Source organism: Toxorhynchites rutilus, chromosome 3 (genome assembly GCF_029784135.1).
Source record: "Toxorhynchites rutilus septentrionalis strain SRP chromosome 3, ASM2978413v1, whole genome shotgun sequence".
Taxonomy (NCBI): domain Eukaryota; kingdom Metazoa; phylum Arthropoda; class Insecta; order Diptera; family Culicidae; genus Toxorhynchites; species Toxorhynchites rutilus.
The window spans coordinates 42,455,658-42,481,138 of NC_073746.1; the positions used below are offsets into that span (position 1 = coordinate 42,455,658).

Here is a 25,481-nt window from a genome sequence, read left to right on the forward strand (position 1 = left end):
AATCCATTTTCTCTTGAAGTCCGCATCCGATTTGACAACTTTTGGGTTCTTCCGGAGGGCCTGCTTCATAATCGCCCAATATTTCTCTATTGGGCGAAGCTCCGGCGCGTTGGGCGGGTTCATTTCCTTTGGCACGAAGGTGACCCCGTTGGCTTCGTACCACTCCAACACGTTCTTTGAATAGTGGCACGAAGCGAGATCCGACTAGAAAATGGTCGGGCCCTCGTGCTGCTTCAATAGTGGAAGTAAGCGCTTCTGTAGGCACTCCTCAAGGTAAACCTGCCCGTTTACCGTGCCGGTCATCACGAAGGGGGCGCTCCGCTTTCCGCAAGAGCAGATCGCTTGCCACACCATGTACTTTTTGGCAAACTTGGATAGTTTCTGCTTGCGAATTTCCTCCGGAACGCTGAATTTGTCCTCTGCGGAGAAGAACAACAGGCCCGGCAGCTGACGAAAGTCCGCTTTGACGTAGGTTTCGTCGTCCATTACCAGGCAATGCGGCTTCGTCAGCATTTCGGTGTACAGCTTCCGGGCTCGCGTCTTCCCCACCATGTTTTGCCTTTCGTCGCGGTTAGGAGCCTTCTGAACCTTGTATGTACGCAGGCCCTCCCGCTGCTTGGTCCGCTGGACGAATGAACTTGACAAATTCAGCTTATTGGCGACATCCCGGACCGAACTTCTCGGATCACGTCTAAACTGCTTAACTACGCGCTTGTGATCTTTTTCACTGACGGAGCATCCATTTTTGCCGTTCTTCACCTTCCGGTCGATGGTTAGGTTCTCGAAGTATCGTTTTAGTACTCTGCTGACCGTGGATTGGACGATTCCCAGCATCTTACCGATGTCCCGATGTGACAACTCCGGATTCTCGAAATGAGTGCACAGGATTAATTCACGACGCTCTTTTTCGTTCGACGACATTTTTCCAAATTTACGAAAAATTGACAGTGATGCATGGCCAACGTGATCTATACACTCTTATCTGATTATAAGCGAAAGCTGAAGATATAATTCCTAAAAATTAAATTTCTACAGCGTTTTTTCCGTGATGCAATTTGATGTGACACACCCTTTACCAGCAACATTTTCATCATTTAGTGCTCTTCCTTCGGACGTTACTCAATTATCTGTAGTCCGAGATGAAATACAAAGTCGTCATATCCTTAAGCAAAGGAAACTGAGCACCAACGTTAAGAAAAATTTCGCTAATTCAATCTCTTCGGATGCTCATTTTCGGAAGGGTGAACAAGGTCAGAGGAAACACGGACGGCGGAAATAGCTCTTAATTTGTCCATTCAACCTGAAGGAGCAAACGACGAAGAAAAAAAGCAAATCTCCGGCGAGGACGACTGAACCACGATAATGGAGCGGATAGTAGGAAGGTGTGTGTTAATGAGCAAACTTGGGAAGCCAGGGTAAATGAGGATCTTGACGGTCGGATTTCTTCTCTGTTGTTTCCGAAAACGGATTTCACACCTTGAGAAACACGAATCGGTAGGATGTTGTGAGATATTGTCGTGTGAAACAATCTGTTGTGTGAGAACTGAATATAATTTTCCCCTCCAGAAAGAAGTTTTGCAATCCAAATCGTTATGCAGTGGCGGAACCTTTTTTCTGTCATGGCAAATTACATTCAGATTTCGAATAATTTCTCTAACGAAAGGAAACCAATTCAACGATCAGGAAACTGCGTGAGACATTCCGTAAAGGGTGCCCCATGGGGTTAATAAAAAGACTATCGCCTAAGCTTGAAGTACAATGCCAAAACCAATAAAACTACCACATAAAATTTTTATTATAAATTTCAATAAAAAAAAATAAATTGTCGCTATGCGAACTTCCTTTTCTGTGTGAGCAAAAATAGATTTCAGATTTGAGGGAAAATTCCGCAGCGAAACGCAGTTCGGAAATGACCATCCGGATTAATTACGCTTCATGACCCAGATCGGATTGATTAAATTCTTGCCGAGGAAGCGGGCAGACGTCGGCACAGATTCCCAGATTTGCCGAATTCACCGGAAAAACATACGCCGGGTGGCGCACGCTCGTAAAGATGGCTTTTGGATATCAGTAATCCCCTCGCGCGCCAGAGGTCGGATGTTTTCCTTACGGTCGAACCTGATTTTTATTGCTTCGATTGTGTGTTTATTTTATGCCATACTTCTAAATTAGTATTTTCATGTTTTTTTTTCTTCTTCTTTCTTGTGTTTGAGTTCAGCTTTCGCGTGCGCGCTTTTCTTGCTGTCTGAGAAGCTGCGTGTGAGTCTGTAACGAAGTGCTCTATCAAATTTTTACTACTATTTAACATGTGTTTTGCTGCTTGCTTGGCTGCCTGTCGTGTGTTATTGTTGTCGCGCTTTTTATTACTTGCTTTGTCCACCCGGTGACTGACTTTTTTACGTCTTTCGGTGAATAGCGAAATATAGCGGCTTCCTGTCTAATTTATCAAATATGCTATCGTCAGGTAGTAAATTATGCGAGAAATTTTTGAAGAGATTGGATGGGAAACGAAGCGAAGATTTAGTGAGCACATTGACTAGACGAAACGCGCAGAGTGGGCGTGTTCGTCAGCCATGATGTAACTCATCACTATCTACAACAGGTTGTCTTAGAATCTATTTCTCGTCGGCTCGATGGCTCAAGGCCAACCGGACTCGAATGACTTCTTCTCGTACACTAGTTACTAAAGCGAGTGTTTTCTTCTCTGTATATGTATTTCGATATTTGCTTACGGTGTTTATCAACGTATTAACATAGTTATTCTGATTATTGCTTGTGACTTTATCAATGAGCATTTACATTCATGCATATGTATGCACCAGGCTTTTACATAACAGTGACTCAATTCTATTTTTGTACATCCATACCGTGTTTAGTAGAAATGATCTCACAAATAGAAGTTATGAAAGTGTGATGGTATTCTATGTATGCATTGATATCTATTTGAAATAGTTATTACGTTTGTGAAAGATTCCTCGCCAAATGTTGGGTTCATCAAATTAGACCATTATGGCTGGGTGAGATTTTGTACATGCTTCCGGATTAAGAAAATATAAAAAAAAGTCACAGGAGGGTTGTGTCCGAGACACGACCGCATAGTTGACGTAGGATTCCGTTAGGCTATCTGTTGATGCGAATTTAAATTGGACTAACAACACCTAATCTTATATGTAGAGCATATGGAAAATCACTTTCTAATATTTTCTAATATTTCTTCACTTTTCCAATTTTTCTCATTGTATAAACTTTCTTTGGGTGAGAATGAACACAACAAAACAGACAGCTTAGACCAAACGACCCGTTCTCGAGTGGGAACACACCTTGGTTTTTATTTATGAAAATTGAAATAAATCGTTTCATGTATCATGTTCTCGTGTGTGATTGTTCCTATATCCTTATACCCTCCTTTCCTTCCTTTGCGGGTAATTCGTCCCCTTGCTCTACACTTACACTTGTGCTAAATGTTTCACAATACACGATCGGTCATTGATATGAAATTTAACGAAGCAACCAACATTAAAGTTCCAAATTTAAATTTTATTTGCTAGAATTAATCGTATCACTCACCCTACTTGCAATACAAAAGTGCCCCCGACTTGCATATATTTGCAATGCCGATTTCCCCCAGGCAGCTTGGTTTTGATGTCTCTGATAGGGAACACATTTCGGTGGGTGCAAAAGCTCCCCCTACTATTATGTATTTGCAATGCCGATTTCCCCTAGGCAGCTTGGTTTTGATGTCTCTGTTAGGGACCCGCCGCATGTGTCGTCAATTTCGACCAATCAGAAGTTGGTATTTCCGTTAGGGTAGGGGTTGAGATTTTTCAATTGTTCGATAGTTAGTTTCATGACATATATTATTTTCTTCAATATGAAAAATTGTTATGGAGTGCCGAAATCGATTGGAGCAAAAATTTCATCAATCCATCATCGAATGACTGAGCAATAAGCGTTTGAAATTGGACAATTTTCACGATATACTCAATTTTCGATTTTCAATTTGTACCCCAATATGTTCCCGAAAGACGTAATCCTACGTCAAAAATTGAAATTATAACCTCGATAATTTCGAGTTTCAAAAAAAATTGAAATTATAACTTCGATAATTTCGATTTTAAACTTTAATTAGAAAAGTTTCTTTCAGACAAAAGTTGATCGCTTGTTGGAACGACAGGCAATCTGTCGATTTGTAATCATAATCGCTTGTATCGCCACTTTTTACCTGAACGAGCAAAAATGAATCGTCTCTCAGCAATTGAATCTTCATTTCCTATTTATGTCATGTGTTTCAGTTGGTTTAATTTTAAAATCAAAGATAAACGTCTAGTGCAACGAAGTAAATGACGCGATGCGTTATTATGCGCACCTCAATGGAAACACACACCTTCAGAAAAAAAATCCTAGGCTCAACTTTGAGTGCATTTTTAACAAAGTATATATAACAATGCACATATTAATAAACATTCGAAACGTTTTGATTGCTAGGATCAAAATTTTGAAAAACAAATATGCGTGTAAATTTCGTTTAACTCCAGCCATCATGTTCTGTATAGCCACCTCATCCACTTTATCCGCCGCAGAACGCACCCTTGCCTAAAACTGCTTCTTGCTGCTTTTCTACAGCTTTTTCTAGACACTCGTTCTCGAAAATTTCCTGATTGACGGTCCCGGTTGCAATGAAAATGTCGCTCTTGAAGCCACTGGTACATATAGCTTTTCTAAACTAGCAAACTCAAAAATTACAAAAATTTATAACTTAAAAACTATGATACCTACAAAATTCTTGTCAAGGAATATTATGTAGGAAATTGTTTAAATTTTCACAAAAAATTACCAAAAAAATTTCGCTGAAAAAAAAGTTATTTTGAAAATTAAAATTCATTTTTCTTATTTAAAAAATTCTCAAAAATATATATAATAGTCCTTAGAATTTCCAACAAGTCGTCCATCCATCTTCCGATGTATGCACTTTTACAGGGAAAAAGTTTTTCTAACAACAACTTTTTCATGTTTTCTTTGAAAAAAATACAACTTATCCTAATTTTGTTTAAAGTCAAGATAGCGTTATAGTGTATTCGACAAAGTTTTAGATCTTGTTAAAATATAAACTTTTGTCGAAGACATCAAGTTTTTATCTTTTCTATTTTTTGGAAAATATGTCATTTTCGTATGAAGACTGCTGAAAAATATAATGTTTTGCTCGTAACATTTTTGTGTGTAAATTCTCACGTTTGACATGTTCTTGACATGTTTCCAAATAGAGAAAAGTTAGCAGAGCATTAAATGCGATAATTTATACAAAAAAAAATTACGAATTGAACATTAATAGCATTTTGTCAAAGAAAAACATGAAAAAGTTGTTGTTCAAAAAACTTTTTCCATGTTAATGTGCTCATCGTCCGGTGTATGGAAAACTTGTTGGAAATTCTAAGGACTATTTATATCTATTTCTCTCAGAATTTTGAAAGCATATGTTTTCGAGAAAAATGAATTTTAATTCTCAAAATATTTTTTTAATGAAATTTTTTTCCAAAAAATGATAATTTTACATGAAAACCAAAATAATTTCCCACATTCCATTCTTTGACTAAAATTTTGTAGGCCTGATATTTTTTTTTGTAGGTTTTTTTTTAATTTTGAGTGTTTTCAACTTTTTTTTCGAAAAATCTTTATTTAAAAACTAGAACATCTACATGTGCATGTGCTATAACATGTGCTCCCGTGGCCGAGTGGTTAGCGTCATAACTAACATGCCGGGTGTTCGGGTTCGATTCCCGTTCTGGTCGGGGGAATTTTTCGTCAAAGAAATTTCCTCCGACTTGCACTGTGATCACGCGTATTCTAGAGCTTGTCACTCAGAATGCATTCAAGGCGTGTTATTTGGCATAGAAATCTCAACTAAGTACTAATAAAAATGACGCAAGTAATACTACGTTGAGACGGCGAAGTTCCTCTAGGAACGTTAGTGCCACTGAAGAAGAAGAACATCTACAAAAAGATGGTTAGAAAATGAAATGTAGGAAATTACTTAGGTTTTCATTAAAAATCATCAAAGATTTTTTTGGGAAAAAATTTCATTGAAAAAAAAAATTTATAGTAAAAATTCATTTTCCTCGAAAATGTTTTCAAAATTCTGCAAAAAATAGATATAAATAGCCCTTAGAAATTCCAACAAGTTTCCCATACATCGGACGATGAAAAAAAAATTTTCATTTACATGAAAAAAGTTTTTCGAACAACAACTTTTTAATTTTTTTTTCTTTGAAAAAAAAACTTTTAATGTTTAATTCGTAACGTTTTTATGTATAAATTATCGCAATTTACATTCTCTGCTAACTTTTCTCTATTTGAAAACATGTCAAGAACATGTCAAACGTGAGAATTTACACACAAAAATGTTACGAGCAAAACATTATATTTTTCAGGAGTCTATATTTCCAAACAATTGACCTGAATGTTGTAGGTATCATAGTTTTAAAGTTATAAATTTTTGTAAAAATTTAAGAAAAAAAATTTGGCTTTTTCCAAAAAGGGGTCTAATTATTTTTCTAATATTTCAAATATGCAAAGTTGCTTAAATGACCCATGCCTTTACACCCACAACGTTTCACTGCTATCTGAGAAGGTGCTGCCAACGACCAGTCGAGTTGGTATGAATTTCGTCCGTATGAAACTCCTTGCTCATGGAGCTGATTTGAATCCTTTATGACGAAGGTTTTTTTTTATCTGTATTATAGTGACTTTCAACTCATTTGGCTGGTTCGTCACTTTTACTTCCATTTTTTGGAAGAATGTCGAGAGTGAGAATTGAACTCGTGACCTTTAGCGTGAGAGGCATGGATGTTACCACTACGCCAGATCGCCTACACACATTATGACGAAGGTTCCGTCTTCCATCACCTCACAGTTCAACTTCATCAGCATCGTCGTGTACAGCTACCGGGATCGTGTTTTGGGTTTTGATCGTAACACCCATTCTTACTCGAAAATTAAAAAAAAACTCGTCGTTTATGGTTGTTGAAATGCCCACCAAAGGAATAATAACTGTTTGTAGAAAAACAACATTCAGTACCCGACCCTCTCCTTTTCTTAAATATTATACGTAGGTACTACCCAGAATTCAGAATGCGCGAGGCTTACGTACCAAAACGAATGATCCAATATACTTTCCAGCTGTGACTACGGTATCTACGATATTGGTTTTTCACTCAAACCTGTCTTCGACCCTACATCTATGATTTAGAACAGTGTGGAAAAAAATCATCTTCGCTAAGCTCAAATGCATAGATTCTCGGGCTAGGTTGCATCGAAAACCTATATATTCCAAACGAAACAGTAAAATGACAGATCCAGACAACCAGTGAATATGAGCAAATGAACTTTTGTTCTTCAATATGTTTTGAAGTTTATTTTCCACCCATCTTCTTCCTCATCTTGATTATTCAAGATGCCAGAGTTGAATTTCATTTTAGCCAAATGAATATCAGCTGTTGTTTTCTTTTAACCTGAGGCAGCTGTGTGCGGTTGGTTTTTATTTATGCCGTTGTTACCGTCTCGCCGAACAAAATCCTGCGCGATTTCTTGCAAAGTTCGTTTCATCGAACTCTGGCGTTTCCGTTCTCTAAATGGTCCAGACTGACTATTTTTTTTAATTTTTGAATTTTGACTCAAAATCATTGCCAGAACGAATATCGTTTCGTGATTAATATCAATTTGTTGCTTTTGATATTTGAAGTATAAATAACAGCGAAGTTATGAACCCCACTCAATGCCGCATTCATTCATTATAGCAAATTTGTTCATGCAACAGCGATATGAACAAAATTAACTCGTTAGTTAATGTCATCAATATAATGAGGGCAGTGTGTTTCAAGCTGAAAAAAAGTAATTTACACTGAAATAAAATCATGTTCGTTACTCGTGAATGTTTGTTGATATTCTAAGACACTGATTTAGGACTAGCATCCGAGTACTGCCACAGATGCATGTCGGTCTCGCTATCAGATGGCAATCATCTCGAGTGAGTCAACGTTCAAATCAAACTTTCTACATCTGCTGTTCATATCAACGTTCAAACTAAAGCACTGATCGGTACGTTGCTCATTCGACGGCAATCCATGTCATATATGATCGTCTAGACCAGGGATCCTCAAACTTTTTTTGACCAAAAAACCCCATTTCCTGAACGAAGTGGTACCATCGACCCCTTTAAAATTTCTCTCCCCTTAAAAATTTGATTTTCATACAAAATTCAAAATCAACACATACAAAATGTTTTACCAATTCAAAAACTTTGCGGTTGGCCAAGTAAGTAAACTAATTTTCTCATCAATAAATAGACACAAAATTCAGTAAATGACGAATTTCATGCCAACTCGACTAGCCGTTGGTAGCACCATCTAATATATCAGTTAAACGTTGTGGGTGTAAACACATGGGTCTTCCAAGCAACTTTGCATACTTGAAATATTAAAAAATAGACCTTGAAAATCTGAAGAAATTGTTCGCTATACCTTCAAGTTTTCATACAAAAAAGAAGAAAAAAATAATTATAAAGATTTTCAAGCTATTTTTTTCTAATGAAAGTTTATACTAAAATACATACGCCCTTTTCGAACATAATTCTTTAGTCACAATAATATTCCAACCATAGGAAATAATTCGTCTCGGATAGCGAAAGCATGTGCAAAATTTCATCCATACCTTCTACAAGTCGGTTAAGATTTCGAATATTTTTAGCTCATTTTGGGTGCAATCACTCCTTGGGCACAGTTCCAATCTATATTGCTTACCTGTTCACAATATGTAGATCCGAGCCTCTTTCTGGGTGTATCTCGAATTCGTGCCTTCGCGTCTGCCAATCAATCAATAATTAAATGTTTAGACATTTGATTAAGATTATGATTCCCTAATTTCCCCCCACAGTTCGATACTTCAACGATAAAAGCACTTTAGTTTGCTTTCACGTCCATTCTATCGCTTTCGCTTTCGTGTTTACTTTTCTCGCTCTCTCTCTCTCGAATCTATGCACGCACTGCTGACGAAGGTTCGTAAGTGGGGCTAGCTCACCTTTTTACTACATCTAATTTGTTAGTCTAATTTACTATCGGTTGCGTTGAATAAATTATTGCCTCCGCGAGGCGTACGCGCCTGTGTACATGAATGCACGAGCAACCACTCGGAAGTGTCTCCCGAGAATGTCGACCAAACTGAAACACGTTATAAACGGCTTTAACTTCATTATATCAAATAGTAAAAAATGAAACAACATCTCCTTCAACTGGAACGGTGGACCTTGTGCCCTTGCTTGTGGGCAACGGATTCCGCTCCCTAGCTGCTGATGGCAACCGAGGTGACCACCGGAGCTGCCGCGTTGCCACTGGTGGCCACCGAAACGAGACCCTTCTGTCCTCCTCCCGCCTGAACAGCTGCTGCCTGTTGGTGTCGCAAATGATGCTCTCGTTCCTTGAGATACTGATAGACGGCATGGTATTTCTGCTGGCGGGCGATCTGGAGTGGCGTGAAGCCTTCCTGATTTTTGGTGGTGATTTCAGCGCCGGCAGCAATCAACTGCTTCACAACTGGTAGATGTCCGAACAGAGCCGCTGCATGCAGCGCTGTTTCGCCGTTCGGAATGAGCCCAAGATTCGGCCGATACTTGAGCAGCTCGTGGACCACCGAACTGTGGCCCTTGTGGGCCGCCTTGAAGAGTGCCGTTGCTCCGTCCTGTGATGGAATACGTTATTTACAGTGGGAAAAAAATCGAAAGTTGAGGAGAATACTCACACATCGCACCGCGTCCACGTACGCTCCGTGGAGGAGCAGAATTTTGACGATGTGATCGTGGCCCATCTGAGCTGCGATCCACAGCGGAGTGGCACCGTCATTCCTCGGGGTGTCCGGATGGGCACCAGCTGCCAAAAGCAACTTCAGAACCGATCCATGGCCATTCTGGGCTGCGATGAACAGTGGAGTTGCACGATCCTGCGAAATGAAAATTGGGTAAAAATATATTTCAGAATATGAAATAGCTAATTTTTTTTTTGTCCGTTGAAATATGATTTTTTAATGAACATAGTAGAATTTTATTTGAGATAATTCAGGGAACATTGTTGCCACAAGTACTGATTTATCTGGAAAGGGACAGAGTTTTGACGTAGGACTACGTACTTCATTTCTATGCTGAGGTGTAAGTTCGAAGTTTCGAAAACGAAAGCGTTACGCCGGACACCGAGATTTTGAGCGTTAATAGCTTCAATACAACTAAACAAAATGGTATGATATACACTTTATTCGAAAGATTACATTTTGTCTACGCGTTCTATGCTTGTTACTTTTTGATCCAAAAACTTGTTTCAATAGTCTTCAAATTCCTTTCAAATCAGGCTATTCAAATCACATCAATCGGTATAAAAGCAAGTGTCGCTCGGAAATACCATCCCACCCATCCCCTCATCCATAGTTTTTTCGATTTTCATGTTACAGATCCTGCACAGTACAGATTATAGATTTTTTTTTTCTTCATATAGTACAGATAGGTACAGATTTTTATGAGTGTGAAATTTTTAACACTTTTTCGTGTTTTGCTGTTACTTGAAATATCTAGAAAAGCATCCTCTTTGAATGATTGAAAAAGAACTAAACGTATCTGTGCCAAAAATCCTCTATAATATTATAATTGAACAGTTCCGTAAGGTCAAAATATCCACAAGCATCGGTTGTAGGTAGGAGAAGTGGGGGCATAGTGGTCACCCTAAGGAATATGCCCATTTCCAGCGCCTACATACCGTTTCAATTCCCGTTTCTCGAAGATATTCTAGTTCAACTCATTGTTCTTCAAGATAGCAAACGGCTTTTACTATGAAAATTCAAAATAGTACACTTTTCATCATTAAAGAAAAAAAGGTGAAAAATAGAACTTTTTTTTGCTTGAGGGTAAAGTGGACACCCGTACCTATCAAGCTATATGGGAATTTGTACAAATCATATTTGATATAGCAGGTACATGTATGAAATAAGCTTGGCCTAATCACCTGAAGTCACAATTAAAATGTTCTCTTGCTTACAAAAACGTAGTAAGAAACACATAACGTTCCGCATGATGAGACTTGGTTTAGTTGAAATGGCATATTTATCCAGGGTCAAAGCCACAAAAGGATCTTCTCCAAGAGCAGAATGTGATTTCTATACTAATTAATTGCTGAGATTAAACAAAATATCTGTTCACCTCTCCTAGAATATGTGAACAATCGTCAAAACTGATGATTTGTCCAATATATCGGATTGAATAAACTAAATTTCACGAGAAATTCCTTAGATACCATGCGCACAGAACTACTGCCGAATGGCTATCGAGAGAGTAATTTCTGTTTTAATTTGTATTTTGAAATGCGACAGCTCTACTGAAGTACAGGGTGACTCAAAACTCATTAAATTTTTCAAACATAAGGTGACTATCAATACGGCATCTATAGTCAATAGTACTACCAAACAAGCAGGTGACCAATTTGCCCCCACTACCCCTATTCTCGTTAGACGTTTCAATATAACTGTAACAAACATATCAGACTGCTTGCTGAATACTAACAATCCTCAAAGATTTAATGACTTAATCTATGTTGCTTTTTGAATATATATTTCGCTCCAAACCAACATAATGAATTGTTTGTTCAAGGCTGAAAACCATGAATTTACAATGCTACATGAAGAGCTGAAAGACTTTTATCTAATGATTTTTATTAATATCCCCGATGATTCTATGGTAGGATAAATGGTCAATGCAAATACTGCTGAATTTGAAAACCATTTCCGCGTAAATAATGATAAAAATAATGAACGGCGAAAGGCAGATAGTTTTTGAGAATGTCAGTCGTAATTTAGTGTGGACTTATGTCGAACATATGAGAAAAAGATTCGATTCAAATTATCCGACCCTCAAAGCTGCTCTCAGAAACCTTCCCAACCGAGTGTTTCCAGGTTTGAACGATAAGGATTTACAAAAGCTGGAGGATGAATTCCGTTTTTCCCGTGCCCACTTTTAAAGAAAACGAATATTATATATCGATTTTAATATTCTTACTGTAATTCACACTTCGGCAACTGTTGAGCCTATTTTTTCCTCCAGATTATAACAACAAAAACAAAGTCAAACATGAAAAAATAATAAAAAAAAGAGCTTGAATAATATATTTTCAGACTAATAAAATTATAATGCAAAAAAAAATATTTTCAATGGTACAGATCTTTGGAAGAAAAAATACAGATTAGAAAGATTGTTGGCCCCCATGGTACAGATGAAAATGTGGCAACACTTTTGCGGACCTCTTATTTTTATATACCAACATAAGATCTAAAAGCGATTTCATTTGAATTCGAAGGTCGATTTTTTTGTGTTCTTTCGAATTTTGTTGTTGTCTTCCGCAATGTTTTCGGTTATTATTTGTACTATATGGAGAAAGTATGCACTGTAAAAAAAGTTTTACTTTTATTTTATTCGAAAATAACACTTTTTTAAATTTTTGTTTTATTGCAGCGGACAACTAATGAAGTTTATTGCATAGTACGCCAAAATGAAAAATAATGGACAAAATAGTTTTAAAATAACTATATTGTATTGGAATTAAAATTTGGGTTAATTGCTCCTCCTTTCTCTTCTGGCTCAAACGAATAGTTCCTTTGTATTTATAAAAGGTATTAATTTTGTACTTCATTCTTCTCATCAGAATTAACTTTTGCTTCTTACTTGATTAACACTTGCTTGTTACTTGTTAATTACTTGCTTGTATCTTTGCTGCATCTGCACTACTTTATATATCAACATGCAGAGATGCCAACCTTCCTGATTTTTCACGATTTCCAAGAATTTTTGACACGTTCCCTGACAAACACTCAGTTTTGTCTGATTTTTCAGAAATGATCCTGATTTTCCCTGATTTTTGTACTTTTTACTTTTTCAGCAAGAAAATTATCCACAGAGAAAATATACTGGGATCCCTGTCAAATTTTACTCTGATGAAACTAATGCTTACATTTACCCAAATTCACCTGATACAAATTTGTACCTAACTATTTCATCAATATGTATGATCGTTGCAAATCGACTGAATAAGTTTTACCCGAATAAATGTATGAGTGAACATCCAGAACAAATTTCTCTACGCATAAAGATTTCGAGGCTTTTCAAAACAGTCTTAGATAATTTGATAATTTGACCTTGTTTGCTGTGGATGTATGAGTAGCCGCAAATTTATTGATGAAGGAGTTGCTCAAGAGAAACTTTATCAATTCAAAGACATTATGATAAGGTTTCGTATAAGATTTGCTCGTCCGATGCAAATTAGACTCAACATTAGTGCTAAAACTCTAGTAAATATTTCTCTTATCGAATCAAATATCATCACCAAATTAACAAAAACATTCACAAAATCATTCACCGCTGACATACTTTCCTCATTTGGTAAATAAAATTCATTCCAAAGTATGGACGATATATTCGGAAAAAAAACTGAATATTGGTCTCATTTTATTGTAGGTATGCTATCGATTTTTGGAAAAAAAATATAAACAATCAAAGGATCCATTCAAAATTTGTTCTATGGCTCTATACGAGGAAACAAAACTGGGAGTTCGACTCTCTCTTTTGGTCATTACTTAGCTGCAAACACATTCCCAGCTGTATTTGACAATGTGAAAGATAGGTCAGAGCCTCATCAATCGGATTCTACAGCAAACTCAAATTGGACGTTTTTGCAGTTGAGTGATTAACTGAAAGAAAAAGTTGATAAAAACAAAAAAAAACATAAAATTTGTTACATCATAACAAATCTTATTACTTTTTTTATTATACCATAACAATTGATCGCTTAACATAACTAATTCAAGCATTGTAGTTGATAATTATCTACTCTTTTAAGATAATTTATTATTAGGTTGAAAAGAATCGAAAATCACTGAAAGTGAAAATTTTCATTTTAAAATCACTGTATCTCAGAAACAGTAGAATTTAGCAACATTTTGCTGAATGATTTTTTGACTTTCACAAAATCGGGTCTAAACACAATTATAAGAAACATTTCAGAAATTTTCACAGTTCCAACTTTTTTTTAATTATAACTTTTTTGTCCATTATTTCTCCATTTTGGCACACTATACAATAGACTTCATTAGTTGTCCGCTCCAACATATAGAAAATACATAAAATCAGAATCACATTTTTGAGGAAATTGAGTTTAAAGTGCTTTTTCAGAATAAAATAAAAATAAAACATTTTTTTTAACAGTGCATACTTGCTCCTCGTAGTTCCAAAAACAATATAAAACATTGCGAAAGACAACAAGTTAATTGTGCCAACCGTTTCTGACTTATATGCATTTTTTTTTAATTTTAAAGCAATCTTTGCTTAGGCCCTTCTCAAAAGTAAGGCTAAAGTCAAAATAGAAAACCGATAATGCAAATTGTCTTTTTTGGTTATGAAGAATTCGTCTGAAAAATTCAAGCCAAATAAAAAAATACAATAATTAAATTTATTAAAAATATATTGAGAAGGGTGCCTCAAATATAGTACGACAAAGGTCAGAATACAACCAATTTTGCAGCGTAGTTACACATTTCATTTGACACTACTAAAAAATCGGTAGGTAGCGATATCCCCGAGATCCAAGGGGTGGTCCGTTCAGGGTCACCGACGGATTACCTTCCTCTATGTATTTTGTTAAAACTAAAATTGTGTTCTTTGGTGCATAACCTTATTCAAGCTTAAAATTGCACCGAGCGAGAGTATACACATATGCGATTCGACTGTGTTTCTTGCGGGGCCCAAACTCGACTTTCGATTGCACGAAAATATCCATATCCATAGCCAAGCGAGAAACTGTGTTAAGGAATAAATCAATTATAAGGGAATAGAGGGATCGGTTCAGGACTACTTTTCGCATAAGTATGACACAAAATTATTCACACTGTGCTCCATTGAAGCGTAAACATGCTCCTGGTCGAAGACAACCGCATTCAATTTGCGGATAAATTATGAAATAAAGGCCAAACTTTATAAACATTTTTTACACGATCTAGCAATATTTTTTTTAAATTTTAAGCAACAATGGTGATATTGACAACAAAAACACATGCCAATGTCATATAGTATGCCTTCCGTATGAAACAGTAGGACAAACAATCCAAAATATAAATTGGTAAAAGGCGTAGTATAAAAATTATATTTTTATGTTTCTTATTTCATGAGTTTTCTACAAACCATAAATTTATATTTAAGCGCCTATTCTATTAAATTACCTTTAAAAATCCTAAACAAATTTTAGCGTGAAAAGTATCAACCATATATGGTTGATAGGGAAATACATCCGTCACCCGTTTCTGGGTAACGGGGCGACGAACGTGTTAATTGTTCTTATTCTTGTCTCATTCCAGCCAGCCAGCTGTGATCAACTGTTCTAATGTTGCTAAAAGTTGACTTCAAAATTTTTGAAATAACCATAGTAAGGCCACGAGAGCTTTGACATTTTTTTACTATGCGCTGGAAAAACTTGAGAACAAAAAATAAAGTCATAATCACTTTTAGAAGGTTGCATGTAAAAAAAATTGACACTAAATATACAATTAAATCAGTTTTCCAATACGATGCAATTGAAATTCGATAGTAATGAGAATGACGCGCTAAACTAATGACCATCGACTATTTTTATTCAAAAGTAACTTCAACTTGAAAGGCTTTCATCCCTACCCTCTAAATGGTGATTTGTTCTTTGTACACGATCCATATTTCCTCCTCCCGTTTGACCACTAAACGATATTTCGTTAATATTTGACCTCCGGCTCGGACCAGCTCAGATCCGAGAAAATGGGTCCAAAGTGATAGGTATTAAGCCTTCATATTTTTTGTGGCTCGCCACCTTATCAAGAGCAACAAAAAAATCCTGCTACTGTGTTTATTATTTCACAAAACAAAACATTATTAAGACGCTTGTGGATGCGAATCGTGGCATGTCATGGTGGCATGCACCAAAAGAGCGGAGAGGAACCTTAACTCGAAAGAAGTAATCCACGTAGCAGACCCATCGATCCGCGAGAGGATTTTCGTTTTTCCTTCCCGATTGTTCCCGAATTTCGTGTGTGCCCCTGCGGTACGGTGCACATCACGTTAGACGCTAACTTATATAAACATAATGAAATGAAGATAAATGATGCATGTAGACAATTTAGATTTAATGGAATTTTTGTTTAATAGATCGTAAAAACCGAGCGCCTATACATGCATGTCGAGAGTGCAGACGAAGCGCGCAGAACCAGAAAAGTGTCGAAGTCTTGTTTGCGATAATGCTTCATTTGCTGCTGGTGCTGTCGCTGTTGCGCCCCGCCGTTGTCTTCTTCGTCATCTTCCCCGGTTGTGAGCAAAGATGCTAACTAACTAAACTGGAAGCCCATAAAGCATATGGATGCAACATACGTATATTCCCATATTGGGGTTTGACCTGGATGGGGGTCCCAGATCAGAGAACACAGCCGCGTCAAGGCGATGGGGAGCGACGACCATTCGGTTGAGCTGATCCTAAACGAGGCCTTCCGCGAATCGCTGCTGCCGCTGCGAAGAAGGATGAAGGTGATAAAGTACAGAAATATTCCTCTATTTTACGGTTCTTGGATTTGGAAAGTGGGCCGATTTTTTAAATAATTGCAACGTGAATATTAGCGGGTCGACTATCCGTCCTTCGAAAAGGAACATTTTTTGATGACTGCATTTTTTTTCCGTTTTCGGAACAAATCGCAAAAGAAATAAGAGTCAAACTACTTCAGCCACAGAGAAAGTCACAAAACCCGGGATTTTTTTGACGTAGGATTACGTCTTTCGGGAATATATTCGGGTACAAATTGAAAATCGAAAATCGAGCACATCGTGAAAATTGTCCAATTTTAAACGCTTATTGCTCAGTCATTTCATGATGGATTGATGAAATTTTTGCGGCAATCGATTTCGGCACTCCATAACAATTTTTTATATTGAAGAAAATAATGTATGTCATGAAACTAACCATCGAAAAAATGAAAAATCTCAACCCCTATCCTAACGGAAATACCCACTTCTGATTGGTGGAACATGCGGCAGGTCCCTAACAGAGACATCAAAACCAAGCTGCCTAGGGGAAATCGGCATTGCAAATACATGAAAGTAGGGGGCACTTGTGTTCCTACCGAAATCCCTAACAGAGACATCAAAACCAAATCATTATCAAAGAGTTTGATGATGCAATTCTTCAAACATATCTAAAATCAACAGATGGCCTAACGGAATCCTACGTTAACTATGGGGTCGTGTCTAGGACACAACCCTCCTGTTAATTTTTCCTATGTTTGTCCACTAGTCAAACACCTAAGTACGTTGATATGCTAGTGTCTGGCAAAATTTCAGTCATTGACCAGGCGACAAAAATACAAATGATTTGTTATCGATTTTTGAGATCGAAATTTTGAGATGTATCTAGCTATTCTCACAAAATGTCCAGAATGCTATTCTCACAACAAAACTACAGAATGAATGAACCTTGATCTTATGTTTGTGAATAAAGAGAAAAGATAGATATGAAGATATGCCAGCACACCTAAAATCAACAATTTATTGAGCTACAGAAGAAATGAACCTCGATTTAGGTTGCTGGTTCTAATAATTGATACCACTCACATATTTATGAAAGATTATGCAGTTAGAATCAGAACGCGGTACTTATTTTCCTACAGCGCACCTATCGAGCGGTTCTGAAATGTCTGCTGTTTGTTTGGAAAATGTTTTGGTGAAATTTTTGTACCGCTAGATTCATATTTTAAAAAGTTTTGACAGATGAAAGATTATTTTTTTTTAATTCAATTTTGGACATCCACGTCAAAAATGGAAAACTCTTTGAAATCAACGCTATGGTGAATTTTGCGAAGCTTCCCGGACAAACGCTTTATAATTGGAGAATATTAATATTTCATTTCGTTTCATTTTTGTGATGCGATGTAATGCCGATCTCAATAAGTTTTCGCATGATAATCGCTGCCTCCTTAACGAAAGTTCACTGTATGGGTGACACTTTCCTCGTTGCTTTGATGAAATCTTGAATGAAGTTGGAGTGATGTATGAAATCTTGCATCTGATTACTTTAACATCTTGCTAATTTATTAGATAGAACGGATTATTGCACGCAATTTTGACGTAGGACTACGTCTTTCATTTCTATAGCGGGGTGAAAAATCAAAGTTTCGAAAACGAAAGCCTTACGCCGGAAACCGAGATTTTGAGCGTTAATAGCTCCTAAACATCTGAGCGAAATAGTATGATAAACACTTCATTCGAAAAATAAAATGTCTGCGCGTTATATACTTGTTATTTTATGATCAAAAAACATGTTGTAGTCTTAAAAAAACATTGCTTTCATAACAGGCTATTGAAATCACCAATCAGTATATAAGTGAGCGCCGTTCGGAAATCCACTCAGTTATAATTGAACAGCGATTGAGGTACCATCGTAGGAATGAATGGTTGATTCCCTAACACAGACTTCAAAACCATGGAGCCTGGGGAAATCGGCATTGCAAAATAGATGCAAGCAGCGAGTACTTTTGTACTCGTTTGCACTTTTGCAAATTGGAATGTTTTCCTAACACAAACTTCAAAACCATGGAGCCAAGGGAAATCGGCATTGCAAAATAGATACAAGCAGCGGGTACTTTTGTACTCGTTTGCGTTTTGGCAAACCGAAATGCGTTTTCCCAACACAGTTTCCGAAACCAATAAGTTGGGGGAATTGGCATTCCAGATCTCGCCAGTACTTTTCATACCCCCATGAATTTTTACACTCCGGAATGCGTTTTGCTAACACGGTCTACAAAAGCGGGTACAAATGCAACGTTTTGGCTCGGTTATTCAAGACTGCATGCCCCTTCATGTCGCCAGCTCATTGAACTTCTACGCATACCGTTTGATGATTAGGCAAAATGTTGATAACTATTTGCTGCGATAACCACTACTGTAATGAATTGACCTAAATTGCGATTTGTTTGCAATTGAATTCGTAAACTGTTTCATTGATTCACTAGTTTAATCAATAATTGCAGCGTCGATATCGTACCCAATGAGGAACATTCGAAGTGCGATTATTGCTAATTGAAAAAAACACAAATGATTACTAAGCCAACGGCAGTCCTACGTTAACCTTGCAGTTATATCATAAGTATAACCCATCCATAGTTTTATGTTACATACAACATTCATGGGAACGAAGTTGGAAGAAAGAATGCATTATATAGGGTTGGGGAAAAAACGTCGTATTTCTGATCGAAATTTGACGCTTTATTTAACATACTTAAAATTATCCAATTTTAGTCAAATATGCGCCGTTTTGTTAGCAAAATTGTTGCCATTTAGATGGCAATTTCATTATCCCCCCTCATGAAAACCCCCTCTTTATTTGCAAAAAAACAGCCAGTTTTCGCAAGCCTCTTTTGAGGCCAACTTAGTATCACCAAGAGCGTTTTGCATGGACCGGAAGAGGTGATAATCACTTGGAGCCAGGTCCGGACTATACGGTGGGTGCAATAGGACATCGCATCCGAGCTCCCGTAGCTTCTGGCGGGTCATCAAAGATGTGTGAGGCCGAGCGTTGTCCTGGCGGAAAACAACACCATTCCTATTGATCACTTCTGGCCGCTTCTGGTCAATCGCCTGCTTCAAACGGTCAAGCTGCTCACAGTAGAGAACCGAGTTGAGGGTCTGGCCATAGTTGAGCAGCTCATAGTGGATGATTCCATTCCAATCCCACCAAACACACAGCAAAACCTTCCTGGCCGTCAATCCGGGCTTGGCGATGGTTTGGGCCGGCTCACCGCGCTTCGACCACGACTTTTTTCGCTCTAGGTTGTCGTACGTGATCCACTTTTCATCACCAGTCACCATCTTCTTCAAAAATGGGTCGAGTTCGTTCCGTTTCAGCAGTGCATCGCAGGCGTTGATTCGGTCTAAAAGATTTTTTTGCGTCAACTCGTGTGGCACCCATACATCCAGCTTTTTTTTGGAATCCAATCTTCTGCAAATGGTTCCAAACGGGTTTGTGGTCTACTAGCTGATCTGGCAAACTTCGTCCCGCCCAAAATTTGTTTTTTGTTATCAATACCTTCAAACTTACACGTTTTCTTACTAAGCGCAAGTTCATAAGTCCAATCGCAGAACTGTTCATTGATTGATCTTCTAATCGACCCCGTTGAATTTACCTTTTACTAAAAAAATCCTACTACTTCTACCAGAACTCATCATTACAATATCAGATTATTTTCGGACACAGACCCCTCTCTCTTCTCCCCTTTAGAGAGGGGGGAGGAGTGCCTATTGACCATAGAAACTTTTCGTGCTCCCTAAAATCTTCACATGCCAAATCTGGCTCCATTTACTTGATTATTTTCCGAGTTATGCAGAAATTTGTTTTTCATTTGTATAACAGCCCACCCTAAGAGAGGGTGGAGAAGTATCTAACCACCATAGAATCATTTATTGCACCCTAAAACCTCCACATGGTTTCGTTTGCTTGATTAATTCTCGAGTAATGCAGAAATTTGTGTTTCATTTGTATGGCAGCCCCCCCTTAGAGAGGGGGGTAGAGTGTCTAACCACCGTGAAAACATTTATTGCGCCCTAAAACCTCTATATACCTAATTTGGTTTCGTTTGCTTCATTAATTAATGCAGAAATTTGGGTTTCATTCGTATGGCAGCTCCCCCTTAGAGAGCGGGTGGAGTGTTTTACCACCATAAAACATTTATTGCACCCTAAAACCTCCAGATGCATTCGGTTGCATTTGCTTGATTAATTCTCGAGTGATGTAGAAACTTGTGTTTCATTTGTATGGCAGCCCCCCCTTAGAGAGGGGGGTGGAGTGTCTTACCACCATAGAAACATTTATTGCACCCTGAAACCTCCAAATGCCTAATTTGGTTTCATTTGTTTTATTAATTCTTGAGTAATGCAGAAATTTGTGTTTCATTTGTATGGCAGCCACCCCCTTAGAGAGGGGGTGGAGTGTCTTACCACCATAGAAACATTTATTGCACCCTAAAACCTCCACATGCCACATTTCGTTCCATTTGCGTGATTACTTCTCGAGTAATGCAGAAATTTGTGTTTCATTTTTAAGGATGATTTCAACGATTTTATCGGTTTCCACGACGATTGTCCTACCAGTACGGGGTGTATCTTCGACAGCCACTTCACCAGAACGAAATCGATCAAACCAACGCTGTGCTGTGCGAATCGTTACAGTATCGGGTCCATAAACTACACGAATTTTTTCGGCCGCCTTCGTTGCAGTTTTACCTCGCAGGTAATAAAAACGTTAAATATGGCGAATTTCTTGCTTGGTGGACTCCATCTTTGAAGTGCTAAAACATGAGAATGAAAAGGACAATCACAACACTGCCAAAACGACACTTGTAGCACAGATTGTCGTCTTTAAGTAGCCGTATAGTATGACCCGATGCGATAAGTACAACACAAGATATGTTTAAGTGTTGCCATATATTGACAATATACGACATTTTTTCCCCCAACTCAATATATTCAAATAACATTAAAAAAAAATCACGAAAATTCATTATTCATTATTTCGACCTTCCAGACAGTCCCCTCTCCACTTAAATGACCAATGTATTTGCACCCACAACGTTTCAATGGTATCTGAGATGGTGCTGTCAACTTCTAAGACAAGTGTCCATGAAATCCGTCGAAAGTGTTGTACGAACTCTGAGGAAGCAAATTCATCACAAAAGATCAGATTTTGTTACAATGATTAGATTTTTTTCGTTAAGTATTACGTAATAACGTGTTACGTAAGGGTCTAGCTTGGAACCGGTTATTTAAATTTGAACGAATGATCGATATTTTGTGTTTTAACTATCAACGACAAACTTATCTAAATTTCTCATTTTTTTAAAATGACCCGCTACGCTGCCCTGCTAAGCGAACCCAGCGATCCGTTTTTGGCTGCTTCATCCCCACACACATAGAACTCCTTGACTGCGTTCACTACCTCCATTAAAAGGAGGCACGGTGTTAAAAATCACGGCTCGCCAGCGAAGGGAAACAGACCGAGCTGGAAAAAGGTTACCCGGTCCGAAGGAGAACAATAAAAAGCGAAAACATCCGAAAGGATTCGATTTCCGCGAAGGTTGCATGTGATTCCGCCGCTTATACCGAGTGTTTCTCTTCCAGTTGATTTCATTCCTGCCTGGGATAGACGAAAGTAGGTTAATAAACCGTGACAAAGCGATTTTTTCTCGCAAAAATACGAACACTTTTCCGGCTGCTAATCTGGATAGAGAGTCAATGAACAGAAAGAAATGTCCAAATAAATATTTTCGTGGGGTTTATTAAATAAGTTTCGGTGCTGGCTTCGGGCTGTTAACCTAGACCAGCCTCGATGAACTCACATCCCGCCTACGCTTTACAGAGAAAAAACAAGAAAAAAACGAGAACGCCTGAAACGCACACCTCACCAGACTTCATAAACTTCATCACTTCATCATGTTGGTAGGGAGTGGGGAGGGGAAACACAAGCGCACACACTTTGCATGTTCTCCGCCCATAACTCTCCCGCGAATTCCTTTCGCACGTGGCAAAAAGTTGACGTCAACCCGTCGTAGTGGCGCTGTCAAAATAGCAAACAGCCCCCGTGACGAAACCCTCGAGGGCTGATACGAGCAGTCGTGTGCAGAACCCTGGAAGCCTTCGATCCCTAGGATGCGATGATTTTCCAACTTCCCTTCGAGAGAGAGACACACACAGTGAATGAAGGATGGAAAAAAAAGGAGTAACGTAGAATATAGCGGGAGCCACTGAAGCAGGCTATAAATTAAACATCAAATCACGGACGCGATGCGTCTGACAGCAGCGTCTCGGATGCTGTGATGAAAATAAAGTAACGTTGGTAACCCGGTGGGTGAGAAGAGCGAATATAGAAATATGGAGTGAATGCAGCAGGTATTGGATGTCTGCCGAAGCCGGAAGAAAAAGATCAACACGGGGAACTTATTGCGGAAGCATCATCAGCGATAGCAAAAAAAAACCGCCTCACACAGGAAATCAATCCAATAAAAAGGTTTTTATGATGGTCTCGGCAATTGGTTAATTTCTGGGATGAATTTTCGTCACGTCAATGTTATGAAATATGTTGTAACTTTATAAATAGTTGCGAGGGTCTAGCAACACTTCCCTGCAGCGAGTAAGGAAGGGAAAAACACAAAAAAATAACGATGGGGAGGGGGGGGGGTCCGGTCGATGCAGCGATGTGGTGCAAAAAATGATTATAATAAAAAGTGAAATAATGAAAACTAATTATAAATACTCACCTTCATGCAGGCATGAACGTTAGCTCCGTGGCCGAGCAGCTCGCTAACCATGTTTTCGTGCCCGCCCTGACAGGCGACGAACAGTGGCGTTCCACCGTCCTTCGATTCCGGAAATCCATACGCCCGCACAACGGTTGCCACGGCGCAGGGATAAGTTGCAGCAGCGTAGGGGAAAGAGGACGAGGTTGTAGAAGCGAAAAAGTGAAAGGATTTAATTAAAAAATATTCCTTTACACAATGTACCGTCATGTTGTGGGATAAGGCAAGAAAAACGCACGGAAAATTTCCTTGTGTGTCAATCTCAGCGTGTTTCTTTATTTTCTGCCAAGCTTTCGATCGAATATCTCTCAGTGTCAGATTATTCTATTATTCTTTCGAAAGCGGAAGCGACGGACGATAATGAAAACAGTATTTTAAATTAATAATGGAATCGTTGGAGTGGGAAACTCTCGAGGAAAATTTCTCGGGTTTCATACTTACCACCGATGAACAATCCACCGGAGCGCCGGCCTTCAACAGTATCCTAGCCACGTCCACAAAGCCGCCCTGGGCAGCAAAAAATAGCGCCGTTGTGCCGGTCTGGAAAATAGTAAAAATTTCAAGGGGAAATTATACAGAGTCCGCTAATGCACACGCTGGATGTGTACTTTACGTCATCTATTCCTTCTGTAACATAACATTTTTAATTGAACATTTTCCAGTTTTGTCATGGGCTAACTTCCGATTATATAACATCAATCTCTCCGAAAGACATTCACTCGAATTCCATTTACCCGAATGTATAAACTATCCGAAATAATGTTACGTTCTAATATGACATTTACACATTTTCTGAACTAAGTGTTCGCAAATTCGGTAATCGATGATTTGCAGGGTAGGCATCGCAGATCTCAAACTATGTGACAGGTCACCTGTTCGTTTATGTTGTTCGGGGTTCTATTTCAACCCACGGCATTAAAATATAGGAAAAAAAGGCAAAACACACATCTATGGGAAAAATAAATAAGCTACTTAGGGACATTTACACAAAAATGAAACTATGCACCCAATTGATAAAAATAAAACCTATATGAAACGAAATAAAAATTTAATTAATAAAAGACGAGCTAGCTAGAATCAAAAGGACGGCGCACAGGCAACAAACATTACACGAAACCAGGGTTTGTATACAGCAACCACAACACTACACACCACAAAATAAAAGGCTTTACGATTGGTACGAGTGGATTCCTGGCGGGATAAATCGATCCCAATTATTACTCGGCTGGTTGGAGGAAATTCCGGCCGGAGAAGAGGGCACTTGCTTGAGACACGAGATAGAGAAGAGACGTATTCCATCCATCATCGTTGATAAACCTGTCTGAAAAGTTGTGTTCAGACTCCACTAGATAAAACGTCGGAGTTCATTTGTGCGCGAGTTCTGTGGTGAAGGGTGTGTCACATCAAATTGCATCACGGAAAAAACGCTGTAGAAATTTAATTTTTAGGAAGTATATCTTCAGCTTTCGCTTATAATCAGATAAGAGTGTATAGATCACGTTGGCCATGCTTCACTGTCAATAATTCGTAAATTTGGAAAAATGTCGTCGAACGAAAAAGAGCGTCGTGAATTAATCCTGTGCACTCATTTCGAGAATCCGAATTTGTCACATCGGGACATCGGTAAGATGCTGGGAATCGTCCAATCCACGGTCAGCAGAATACTAAAACGATACTTCGAGAACCTAACCATCGACCGGGAGGTGAAGAACGGCAAAAATGGATGCTGAAAAAAGTGAAAAAGATCACAAGCGCGTAGTTAAGCAGTTTAGACGTGATCCGAGAAGTTCGGTCCGGGATGTCGCCAATAAGCTGATTTTGTCAAGTTCATTCGTCCAGCGGACCAAGCAGCGGGAGGGCCTGCGTACATACAAGGTTCAGAAGGCTCCTAACCGCGACGAAAGGCAAAACATGGTGGGGAAGACGCGAGCCCGGAAGCTGTACACTGAAATGCTGACGAAGCCGCATTGCCTGGTAATGGACGACGAAACCTACGTCAAAGCGGACTTTCGTCAGCTGCCGGGCCTGTTGTTCTTCTCCGCAGAGGACAAATTCAGCGT

The 25,481-nt window shown here is 38.4% G+C and overlaps 1 protein-coding gene across 1 annotated transcript in view; it reads right to left on the reverse strand.

Annotated features, from left to right (window-relative positions):
• Window positions 1–1,042: 1,042 nt before the first annotated feature.
• The window catches only part of LOC129777357 (ankyrin repeat domain-containing protein 29), a 483,863-nt gene continuing 459,424 nt past the window's right edge, over window positions 1,043–25,481 (reverse strand). Inside the window, exons 5-8 of the mRNA XM_055783597.1 lie at window positions 23,863–23,961; window positions 23,383–23,481; window positions 9,787–9,984; window positions 1,043–9,726 (exon numbers count right to left, since the gene is read on the reverse strand). Coding sequence (XP_055639572.1) covers window positions 9,331–9,726; window positions 9,787–9,984; window positions 23,383–23,481; window positions 23,863–23,961 — 792 coding nt within the window. The 3' untranslated portion in view covers window positions 1,043–9,330. The remainder of the gene's footprint in view (window positions 9,727–9,786; window positions 9,985–23,382; window positions 23,482–23,862; window positions 23,962–25,481) is intronic.